Below are 12,845 nucleotides of genomic sequence, written 5' to 3' on the forward strand. Positions count from 1 at the left end.
CTGTTGTTTCCATGCGAGTCACGCTGTGAGTGACACAGAGGACACTTTGACTTCCTATGTGAGCAACTGAGACTTTCAGATCTGTAAAAAGCTGATCAGATTTGTGTTTTTTAGCTGTTCAGACAGACCAAAAAAACAAAGCCCTTTGGGCTGCAGTCTAAGCAAGGCCTTAGGTGTAAACACACCCGTAGTTAAGATACTTAACTGCCCTAGCTTCTTTATCTCTGTGGTCACTGCGAAGCTTCAGATACTTTGCTTTCTTTCATGTGTATCTTTGCTCGTAGCTTTGGATTTTATACGTACAGCTCTTGACTTGACAATGTTTTTAAGTGTAATTCAGTTTTTGTTTCAGTGAGGCTAGATTACCTTCACTGTACCTGTACCTGTGTTGTGGATTACTGCTGCTGTTGTCATATTTCCTGTTATGATGTGTCTTGTTTGCCCTGTGCAGATCAAATTTCCCTTGGTATAAAAATAGAGTTGAAGATGATTCAGTTAAATACCAAGAGGACCTTGAGAGTCCGTTTGCACACTCCATTTATGCCTTTGAGTGGAATGTGTAGTGTAACATCAGCTGGAGAGAAACTGTTATTTTTATGATGCTATTTTGCCATCTTTGAGGCAAAAACAGATAGTAGAGGGAGGACAAATAACTTCTGCAATTGGTACAGTATCCTCTGGCTGAAGTTCTCCTTCAAATGACCTGCTAATATCTAAAGATTACCCTTAGGACAAAAACTGCAATAAAAATGTGATCATTGTTTTTTGTTTCAAAGTAATTGGTTAGCTTGTTGTGTCTCCCTGCACCGAGAGGCTGCTCTTTCCCACAGGAAATAGAATGTGAACAGGGTCATGACTGCTCCTCTGAACTGTTTTAACAATATGTCCTTTTCCATTATTCAAAATCACGTGAACCCCAAAAAAGTACAGGTGTGTGTTATGAGATTAAAATGACATCACGATATTCAATCATTGGCACAGCACCCCCCGCGAACCTCCTGTAAAGCGGTAGAAAATGGACGGATGGATGGATATTCAGTCATGACTGATTGCAATACCAATATTTGTGACAGTATTTCACAGCTTTTCAAAAGAAGTTATTAGGTTAGTTCCTAATAAAAAAAACATTTATGGTGCAAAATGAATGTATAAATATATACAAAATGACATTTTAAGTTGATATTAAGTGGCGGGTCACATGAAATATATTGGGGAGCCCACAGGCTGCAAGTTTGAGACCTCTGTCTGAAAGACTGGCCATTATTGGTTGTTCTACATTTTCATCATCATCAAATCCCATGTGTAAAGCCCAAAAACCAACAATTTTTGGTTCATTATTTGGCACTTTCTTTGGCACACAGCCCTAACCTCATCATCATTCAGTCCCTCTGAAAAACACTGAAATATTGAAGAGGAAAGACACTATTTTCATGATGTAAGAGCATCGCAAAGCAGCTTTTAGGGCACGTATGAATAATTTTTGTTTTGGTTGAACAGCAGAATGAAAAAATGTGTTTGTCAGACTGCAATCTCCTATGACCGAGTTTCAGGGCCATACTGACAAGCTACAAAACAAGCTTTGGAGAATAAAGTCCTAATATTAAGAGAAAAAAAGTTGCAATATTACAATAACAAAGTTGTAATATTTTCAAACAAACTATCAGATGATTAGTTGCTGATGAGGAACATGTGAACATCTTGTGAAGTTATACTTTGATTTTGGCTTCACAAATAAGGAAAGACCACATTAAGCACCACATTAACATCAGTATCAGGACTTGTATTAAAAAGATTTTGTAAAAAGTTTAAAAGAAATTTATTCCTTAGAAAGAATCACACTTGGAGGAAATCCTTTCTGTTGTGGAGGAGAAAAAACTGCTGCTGGTTACGTCTGTTTGCTCTTCAAAGAGGTTTTAGTTTCTCAAGAAACATTTAGATTGATTATTAAGATTTTTGATACAGAAGGAGTGGAGCATCTCTTTTTTTTCCCTGCTTGGTTTGTGGCTGTTTGTCTCAACAACACGTCAAAGCTTTGTATGAGAATAGACATCAGGCGTTTGCCTCGACTTCTATGGGATATTTACACCGCAAGGGAGCGACACTTTTCTGTCACCCAATCAGCGGACTAGCGTAAGTGGAGTTCACCCTGACCATTCCGTACCATACTCCCAAGGTAAGGGTATAAGAATGGAACGGTTGGGGTTATTTTGGCACTATTCCTAATGGAAAAGTAAAACACATAATGTGGTGTACCAAACCATACCATTCCACCCAGTGGAAACACAGCTTAATAGAGAATGTGTCTCTGCAGAGAAAACTGTTTCACTTTAAGCAAAAGCCGAGTCTCTGTGTGTGTGACAAACAGAAACGAGTGAAATACAGCAGCACTTATTTCAGACCAGCTTTTGGTTTGTCAAAACAATCACATCCGTCCTCACACAGCGTTGTTCCAACATGACCGCGTCTTATTTTAAAACCAACCATGGGCACTCAGATGGTGAATTTTCTATTTCAACAGCACGGTCACTGAATGGGAGAATGACAACTGCGTTGGTCTGAAATGAGCTACTAGAGACTTGCATTGCACTTAATGCCTCTCTGTGTCAGGCACACAAGCATAAATCCATTTACACAATCAAACCTGCCAATGTTAGATTCATATTATATGGGGTATTTCAACCATGATTGACACAGCATGAAGTTTTGCACTTCCTCTTCCACCGCTTCAGTAATTAATTTGATAAAGTCCATGTTGAAACCCGACCTTATTAATGTACTCCACACAGATCATAAATACTATAAAAACCAATAGAAATTTTACAGTGATTAATGCTGTAATATTACAGAGATTCATGCTATCATCTGCAAAAGGATTGACCGAAAGACTCTTTATAACTTTTTGAAAAAAGTTAAAGCCAATCTAGTGTCTGTATTCCCCGCAGACCAAATGACCTGCAGTTCATTATGATAATATTATAGGCAATCATTAGTGATCTTGACGGGGCAGTTTCAGTACTATGATGGATCCTGTAGGCAGATTGGAATAATGTGTTTACAGGGCAGTCCCCAATATGGTGGACTCCTTGATGTGCCGCAGCAAGGGGCAAAATGGCCAATATTGCTAAGCTTTAGTTTCTGACTGGACCAAAACATGAGAGAAACGTTTTATTTGCTAAAAAATGCTGGCACAGTATAATATTTATCTAAGTCTGAAGCAGAGGAGGACCAAGCAGTGTGGCTGGCTGGAGGCCAACAAGAGACTAATTAAACAAAACTTAAAGATGAGTTCAGACATGCCATTACCAGCTGAGGATTAACAACAACCTGGGGAAGGCTGGAGCTGAAGATTATTTATAACAGGGTTGCAATCAGTGAGATGAGCAGCAGGTTTCAGGGTCAGCCACGCCCAGCCTGGGGCAGGAACAGACAGGCGTTTCTCAATATACATACTTCTCTGTACTTCTCTGTACTTGCAAAATCCCGTCCCACAGTCCGAGCACTGTTCCACTTCACAAGCAGCTAGAACGGCTCTCATACTCGCTCCATCCATTTTTCCAAGTAATCATCAGGTGGTGACTTGTGCATACTTGTGAAAGCCATGTATCCCAGAATGCATTTCACTGAAAGAGAAAAGATCATTTGAGGCAAAAAAGATTGTAATTTAAAATACATTTAAAATGTGTTTAACGTATCAAGATTATTATTTAGATATGACGCACTTCGGAGGAACGGCTCAATGTATGTGGGCACTCGGTGCTCACAGTGTCCAGCACAGAGCAGCGTTACCTCGGCCTGTCCTGTTGAAATGATCTGCTGGCTCAGACGTCTCTGATGCAGGTTTGATTCCTAGCTCTGCTTCATGTAAGATAAGATAAGATAAGATAGCTTTTTTTTATCTCACAGTGGAGAGAAAACGGCGTTAGAGCAGCTCAACAATAGATAATAAACAAACAAACAATATACAAGTAAGTAATACAAGTAGGAAATTATTTACATATATATCTAAATATAAGTATAAATATAAATATACATATGTATGTAATAAGGTGCAGTTTCTCTCTGTGGTAAAAATGTACAATGAGTACATCACACTGGAAGACTACATCCACCTGTAGATGCATGCACACGGAAACCTGTGTTTCTGCTTCTTTTCTTTCTTGAACATTCTAGAAAAGCAAATGCAACAGGCTCGCAAGAGGGTATTAAAGTGTCATTGATTGATTAATTTACCCATTCAAATTTAATCTGCCATTAACAAACCTTTTAAATCACTTTTCAAGACCCACCTCGTCTCCTTGGCTTTCACTTAATGATGAGTTTTTTACCCGCACTAAGTCAATTTTTACCATTTCATTTATTTTATTATTATTATAGCGTTTGACTTTTATGTGTTTTTCACCTGGTTGTTTTACCTCTTAACACACATGGGGTGACTGTAGCTCCGTGGTAGAGCGAGTCATCTTTCAAGCTAAAGGTTGTGGGTTTGATTCCTGCCTCCGCAGCATACTGCACATACTGTAGATGCACTGTATGAAAGCATGAGTGATTAAGTTTGAATGACTGCAGTGTAAAGCAGGTTTGAGTGAAAAGTGCTTTATAAATACAGAGCATTTGGGTCACCATGGTTCTAAATGTGCTTGGCTTGACTTGAAACATCAACGGCAGACTGTTTATGTTTATTATTTCATGTATTTTGCATTAGCTGTTGTTATTGAGGTCAGCTAACAAATATAGTTACAGTGACAGGTTTGAGGTAATATACTGTAGTTGGGTCACAGTTGGGAGGAGAAGTGGCTAGCATTATTACCTCACAGCAAGGAGGTCACTGGTTATGATCTTCTGTATGTAGTTTACAGATAGAACGGTCTGTGTGTGTGTGTGTGTTGCAGTCACTTCCACAGTCCAAAAACATGCAGAGATTTTCTGGACACTCAAAATTGGCCATAGGTGTGAATGTGAGAGTGAATGGTTGTCCAGGTGACCTGTCCAGGGTATACTACCCTGCCTTTCGCCCTATGTTGCCCTCCTCCTCCAATACCCTTGCTCCAAAGCAACAGTCCTTCTGTAGGGTTCAATGACGTAACATCCTTTAAACTCAGCCATTCAGGGCCACACTACACTTTCAGCAACACTGTTGTCACTTTTAACCAGAAAAAAGGGAGAAGTCATGACCCACCACCCTTGACTGCTTCTGATTAGAGCGCCAATCAGTTAATCATGAGCTAATCACATCACGCACAATCATACACGCAGAGCCCCTGGGTGCACATTACAAATTCATCAGTGTTCTGAGATTACACACTCCAGCCGGAGCTGTGAGTGTGTAAGTCAGACAGGAGTGAGCTTTATTAGGACAGCCAGACTTCTGATGTCTGTTACGTAATAGCTGTTATGTCATCTGTTTGTAGCATAGCATGCAAGTGCTTCCACAGTGGTATTTGTGCTGGCTGCCATGCAACCTTCATATGCAGATATGAAGATGAGAGATTGGGAGCTGGTGCTCAAACAAACTGGTTACATAAGACAGAGAGTCACACATGGAAATGACTGAATGAAGCACAAACACGCACATGTATGCACTGACTTCATTTGGTCGGCCTAAACTAAGCGCTATCCCTAACCTTAATCCTAACCAGTGAATGCCCAACCCTAACCTAACTATAGGTTATTGACCTAACTATACATCTTAGACCTTAATTTAACTAACATAACCATCCATCCATTTTATACAACTTTAGGGTCATGGGGGGGCTGTAGAGTGAAAGGCAGGCTACAGCCTGTACAAATCACTAGTCACAGAGCCAACTCACAAACAACCATTCACTCTGATACTCGCACCTGTAATTTAGAGTGTCCACATTTCCTAATCCCTAATCTGCATGTTTGTTGACTGTAAGAGGCGGCACACACACACACACAAACACTCGACTATGTGCGCACGTATGCACTCACACGTTCACATACGTGATCATTTGCATACATACCACAGCCCTTGCCTCGCGTTTAGGCTCTGATGTATTTTGCTGCAGAAGTACATCAAGTCGACAGAATGCTCATATGTGCCTCCACGTGCTTGTGTGTGTGTATGTATTGAATATGTGCATATTATAAATGCCATGGTGTTTGTGGTGAGCAGGATCTGTTCTTCCTGAAACAAAGGGCTGTCTTCTGAATTGGGCTGCAGCCGTTGAATATCCAGTGAGGTCCCTGGTCTCAGATCTCGTGTGGGGGTCTGGGAACAGGCTTTCTTGTTGCGGAGGGCTCATATATGTGGCTTCTTGCTTGCATGTGCTTTGACAAGTATACAGTCCTCTGAAGCAGAGCAGCCCTCTCTATGTCTGCATTCTGCCTGGCTGCAGAGATAAAAGCCTCCCTTCGTTGAAATGGCCCACTGTGTAAGTGTAAGTGACAGTAAAGAGAGACGGGGAGGGAGCTGCAGGGAGGGAGGAGGGCTGGAAAGGAGAGTCTGTGAAGCCTGTGGGCAGCAGAGAAAAGCAACTCCATATGCAACATCTCTGGTTCAGACGTGAAGCAGACTGGCCAACGTTATCTCACGTCTCCTGCTTGGTGCCAGTCTCACTTGACTCCTTCCTTCATCCACATCTGAAGTGAAGTTACATTTTCTTGTATCGTCAGATTACCATCCACAGTGATCAAATCCAACAAAGGTCCCATGTGACTATTTGCATTCATAACTAGAAGTGTCATACATCTGAAGGTGACTTTCCTTTCACTAATACACTTTTACTGTACTTATGTGTATATGTACGGTATAAGTCATATTCGTTAGACCTCTCTGTCTTAAAGTGAGAGATAGGTCAGATAAGATAAAACCAAATCACATTATCTCACAGAACTTTACATTGCAAGGCAGAGACCTTACAATATTATAGCGAGAGAAGACTTTTAACAAGAATAAATCTCTGACAGAACCAGACCCAAACACGTGCACCCACGACTAGTTGGAGACCTGACAGGACAGGTGGGGGGACAGAAATGGGGGGTAATAACAGAAGAGCGAGACCAGGAGCAGCTGTATAATAGTATTAAGTTCTGTCAGAGTCGTTCTAAAGACGGTCGTAATATCTTTATTGTATTATAATGCTATTCATACAAGCGTGAAATGCAATACAAGTGATACTGATATCACTTTCACAATACACCACTACTACTAATAATAGCAACATTTATGGATCCTGCAGCCCTGGAGTCACAGGTTCCTGTCCATCACGGTACAGTATGGTTTGGAATGGAAAAGCCCAGGGTCAGGCTTGTGTTTTAACTGAGAACAGTACCTTTACTTGGTTGGTGGAGTGTGGGCTGTGCCCAATGACCATGCAAGTGTGACGTTGTACCGATGCAACAATGAAAGACGACATTGAACGCAACACAACAGACAACAATGGAGGACATCCAGCAGCTCTTTTTTTCCTGCTCACTAACAAGACATAAATCTTTGTATGAGAACAGACTGCGGCTGTTGCCTCAACTTCTATGGGATATTTACACTGATGGCAAAGGAGTGGCATTTTCCTGTCACCCAATCAGCTAAATGTCATGGGTGGAGTCAGTCTTGCTCCACCCAGACAATACTGTACCCGTTTTATTCTGGCACCCCAAACAAAGGGAATGGTACCAATGAATGGAACGGTTGGGGACAGTTATTTTGGTACTATTCCTAGAAACACAAAAAATATATATATACGTACTGTACTGAACTGAACCGTTCCAGTCAGCTAAAGAGTTTCTAATAATATAAACTCTTTAGGAAAAGGCACAAACTAGGAAGGAGGAAGAAGAAGGTTATTGTCATGTAATAATATCATACCAAGAGTGTGAGAAAGTGAGCATTCAGTGCAGCAGTCTAGGTCTATTTCAGCACAACTAAGGTATAGTTCAGGTTTAACTATAAGCCTTATCACAAAAAGAACATTCTCTCACAAGTCTCTGACGCTGTTTTAAAAGTCAACTCAGGTCGAATCTGAATAAGAACGATTAGCCACAATAGCAAGGTCATATTTGTTCTGCTACAGAACTCTCTCTCCTTTGAGTTAGGGTCTGTATTTTTCAATTTTCTAGAGAGGCGCTCTTTCAAAACAATTCACACTTGACACCGCACTTCATCGGGTCCTTGGCAACGCCTCCACCAACACGGGGTGACATCATCTGTGACATAACAGGGTGTGTTTATACAAAGAGCCATATACTCAAATAAGGTCAACTGAAGCTTCTTAGAACAGGCAACATTTGAAAGGGGCAACTACAGAGAGATTGTGTCTGCAGATGTGGCACAGTGATTAAATCATTAAAGACATCATTAAACAACTCTATTGTGCTGTTTTTTTGTCCACAGCCAGAGGTACTGTATGTGCAATCCTGATGTCGTGCAGCAGTTTCACAACCCAGACACCATCTTCATCCTGGCCTTTGCTGTGGTCCTCCTCAACACGGACATGTACTCCCCCAACATCAAACCCCAGCGCAAAATGGGCCTCGATGACTTCATACGCAACCTGAGAGGTTGGTGTTTCTGTCTGTGTGTTAACATAGAGGCCGCATGTGCAGAGTGTTTCATTTCAGGGAGTGCGAGTCTTCCCAATGGACAGAGCTGCTATAATGAATTGTAAATATTCATGGAAAGCGGTTCATGAGAATGAAATAGGGGTTAAAAATAGTAACAACACATGCACAACTCAGAGGTGTTGCTGCAGACTGTGTGGAAATAATAAGGAGGAGGCAAATGAGAGAAGAGGGCAGGGAAGTCTATCTTATCAACCTCTCTGAGCCTCTTGTTGTTTGCATTGATGATGGACAGGGTGACAGATGAGATCAGGCAAGTGGACTATGTTGTTTGCAGATAATATTGCAATCTGTAGTGAGAGTATGGGACAGACAGAAGAAAGTCTAGAGAGGTGGAGGTACACACTGGAGACAAGAGGAATGGAGGTTAGCAGGAGCAAGACAGAATCCCTGTTAGTGACGGGCAAAGCAGTTTTTTGGTGCACTGAATCAGTTCATTAAAAAGATTTGTTGACTGAAACGTTCAGCACTTCCTCCATGACCGTCCGTCTGTCTTGCTAAATACACCACCACATACCGCCTCTGTTAAATCATGAGATCTTGGGGATTGTCTTTTTAACTGTTCTACAGGAGTTACAGACATTCTACGTTAATAATGAGTTCATATTTGTTCAAGTTGTCTCTCTCAGTGGACACCAGTGCAGGAGAGTATTTGCATATTCCAATATATGCTAGCTGTGAGAGCCACTCACAAAGTAATATTTGGATGTGTTAAATGAAGTGTTTAAAGAATATGTAGTATGTGCAATATGTTCTGAATATACTCATGTTCATGCAACAGTTAAACAATAGTATATGGCCAGTTTCTGGTTATTTTAAGACTAATTTGTGTTTGGATGGATAAAAGCAGTTACAACAATATGCTTTATATTGTGTTGCAGCTTTAAGGCAGTTTGCCATGTGTGCAGTAGGACATGTGTATAACTGCAGATTTTGGACTAAACTTGTGAACAACACTGGGTTTCTCAAGAAGAGAAGATAACTAATTGGACACGAGTCAGAATCTAAACCGCTGCAGATTAAGTGGCCAACTGTAGAAACTTGGACTCTTGTATAAACGGCCACAACACTATTATTACTATAAGTGGAAATTGAAAGGGAGCTGCATAGAACAGCATAGTCTGTTTGGAGATAGCACCAGCAGTAGTGAGAGAGAGTCAAGGTTGAGATGGTTTGGCCTCGTGCAGAGGAGGAAGAGTGATTACATTGGACAAAGGATGTTAAAGATGGAGCTGCCAGGCAGGAGGAAAAGAGGAAGACCAAAGAGTAGGTTCGTGGATGTTGAGAAGGACGACATGAGGACAGTTGGTGTAATAGAAGAGGACAAAATGGCGGCAGATGATCCATTGCGCCGACCCCTAAAAGGGAGAAGAAAACTCTTACAAACCTCACTTTAATCTCACTATCAGTGTTTGAGTGACAGCCTCTTCAACAGTAGTAAATTACTCGAGGAGACGGCGGTTGCCTGCCTCCACGCACTACCATCAAGAAAAGCATCAGCTGTGCAGGTGGATGTTTCAGATATCCTCGACTGAAAGCCCTGCCCCAGAGAACGAAGCGTCGACCCGTTTAATTGAGGCTCACTTTGTGTTAGATTTAATAACAGGAGACTCGGTTTCCAGAAGCATCTCATCACCTGCACCGAGCTCCTCCAAGCTCACGCATGCACGGCTCAAAGCACAGCAGGTTGACTTTCATTTTTACACCCAGAAAATCCACCATTAAACAACATGTGTTATATTTTGTAGTTTTATGGTGCAAGGCAGTTATAATTAGTCATCTGAGCAGGTTTCTACCAACACCATGTAAAGCAATGTCAGACTTGTGAGGATAATCGTGCTCTGCAGGAACACAATCAAATTACACACATACTGGGATAAAAGTGTGTTCTGTGATTCAGAGCTGCTACAGTGAGAGAAAAGTAATTTGCCTTTATTATCTTAGACACAAATTAGATAAGCCGCCCCCAAATTCAGTGGTAATTAAGGTTTTAATGATGATCTCTAATCCACCTTATTCCTAGGTCTACAGACCATATTGATGTCCTCTGGATTTTCCTGTTGGTACATGTAAAAGTTGGGTTTACACTCAGTTTCACTCTCTAAAAGGTATTTTGTTTGTCCTTAAAGTCAAGCAAACACAGTGAATGCTTTCCATTGTTCAAAAAGCAATCGTTCAACTGTATTTTTTTAGCCTTTTACGTATTTTCTTTTACATCCCTGGAATTTTTCCATGTCACTACTTGTGCAGACACATTGCTGCGTTTCTTGGTGCTTGTCTTCCAACGACTGTCAACCAGTCTGTGATATTACTGACAGGAAGTACGAGCAACCAGCATAGATGAAAATGCCTTCTTCGGTGACTGCCATGTTGTTTACGAACGCTGCTAGACGTTTTTCCCCACCTAAAAGCCATCCTTCATCACGCAAAATATGATCCCTCTCCAGTTACCGGAGATATTTAGTGGTGCCAGCTTTTAGTGCTGAGGACCCCAATGTAAGTCCTAACCAGTGGATTATGACTTATTTTTATTGCCCAACAAAAATAACAAAAGACAGGCGTTGATGACGGGCGGCCGAGGAGAAATGAAAAGGCAATTAATACAAAGAGACCAAAAAGGAAAAGAGAGAAAGTGTGAAGTGAAGACCAGACAACAAAAAACTGAATCCTCAGTGATGTTCTATTGCAGAGCAGTCGGTAAATGGTCTGTATTTCTTTTCTTACCTTGATGACCACTCAAGAGTTGCTTTCCACTACTCGCTCATTCACAGCCACTCATTCTCACATTCATACAGTACATCTATACGCAGCACATTTTCTATCACACGTCTTTCATACCCACACCCCGTTCAAAGACGTCACCCTGGGTCACAGTAAGAAAATCAGAACTATAAATAATCCAATCAATGATGGCTGAGTTCCATTTAGCTTCCATGTTGTTTTACTGTTACATGAACTTTTCATGTCAAAACATGTGTGAACGGCTGCTGTGTAAAGATGAAAAAAAATGATTTAAATCCCACGATTCTTTTATTAACTCTAGTTACTTCTTTAAATCGCATATCTTATTTATGTTATTTAGTGTGAAGTTCAATTACAACACTGAAAGTTAGAAACTTAAATTGCTACTTTTAATGACTTCTTATGACCCACTTCAGTACCCACGGCGGCCCACACTTTGCTCTAGCCTTTCAAAATAAAAACACAAGGAGCGTGTGGGTGGTGATAATGCTGACTACATGTTAAGATTCCATTTGTGCAGCAAGCTTACCTTGTTATAGGGTCACAGAAATAGAAATATCTGACAATAATTAGAACAACTATGAGTAAAAACATGTTCAGAAATAACTAAGAATATTTGATGATAAAAGTCAAGTCATAAAATAACTAAGTATTAAAAGCTGCAGTGGTGATTTTGTTGTTCATGTTGTTATTCTTCCTGTGTTTGGAATGATTATTATTTGTTTGCTGTGTCCTTTATCTGAAAACAGCTGACTGAGGGAGCGTTTGTGTGTATACAGCAGCAGCACAGGGGTGGGTGGAGACAATAAGACAGAATAATAATTTATTCTGTCAAAACTGCTTTTCTGAGCAGTAGATTTCAAGTCCAGTAAATTGTATATAACATCACAAATACAGTTTGCCAAGATGGGCTAAACAATCTGTTCAGTGACGTTTGTCTTCACAAAAACCCTTTTAACAGAGGAAAAAACGGGTGAAACCTCATCAGAGCCACAGAGGATGGACGGACAGATGTGCAGAGGTGTCACATGTGCAGATTACACATCACAAAGAATAGAAACATACAGTATACATGACAGGAATGTTCAGTGGATCAGGGAGTCACAGCTGTGTCCAGGGTCACTGCATACTCACACAGTTGCTCCGTTTGTGATGACGACTCCCATCCGCTTTTCAGTGATTCTCAGCACCTTCTATCTAGTCAGAGATTTAAAGTCCTGAGGTCTGAGGCTAATCGTGATACAAACAGCTGTTGCAATTGCTCTTTATTTATTTATTGGATTACTTTTTAGGGAGACAGTGGTGGTAGAGAGAGCTCTCTTTCAACTGGAAGGTTTTGGGTCCAATTCTCAACTCTGCTAGTCTATAGGCCGATGTGCATGTGAAGGGGTATGACAGATGTGTGAATGGCAATATCTGTAGTGTGAAGCAGCTTTGAGTGGTCATCAAGACAGGAAAAGTGCTATATAGATACAGACCATTAACCATAATGTGTCTTTGGCCATGTTTTGTGTTGTTTCTAT

At 40.9% G+C, this 12,845-nt stretch overlaps 1 protein-coding gene across 1 annotated transcript in view; it reads left to right on the top strand.

Annotated features, from left to right (window-relative positions):
* The window catches only part of LOC122775890 (IQ motif and SEC7 domain-containing protein 3-like), a 40,513-nt gene extending 28,746 nt beyond the window's left edge, over window positions 1-11,767 (top strand). Inside the window, exons 8-9 of the mRNA XM_044036099.1 lie at window positions 8,354-8,520; window positions 11,739-11,767. Of these exons, the coding sequence (XP_043892034.1) occupies window positions 8,354-8,520; window positions 11,739-11,767 (196 nt within the window). The remainder of the gene's footprint in view (window positions 1-8,353; window positions 8,521-11,738) is intronic.
* The last annotated feature ends 1,078 nt before the right edge of the window (window positions 11,768-12,845 follow it).

Source organism: Solea senegalensis, linkage group LG10 (assembly GCF_019176455.1).
Source record: "Solea senegalensis isolate Sse05_10M linkage group LG10, IFAPA_SoseM_1, whole genome shotgun sequence".
Classification (NCBI taxonomy): Eukaryota; Metazoa; Chordata; class Actinopteri; order Pleuronectiformes; family Soleidae; genus Solea; species Solea senegalensis.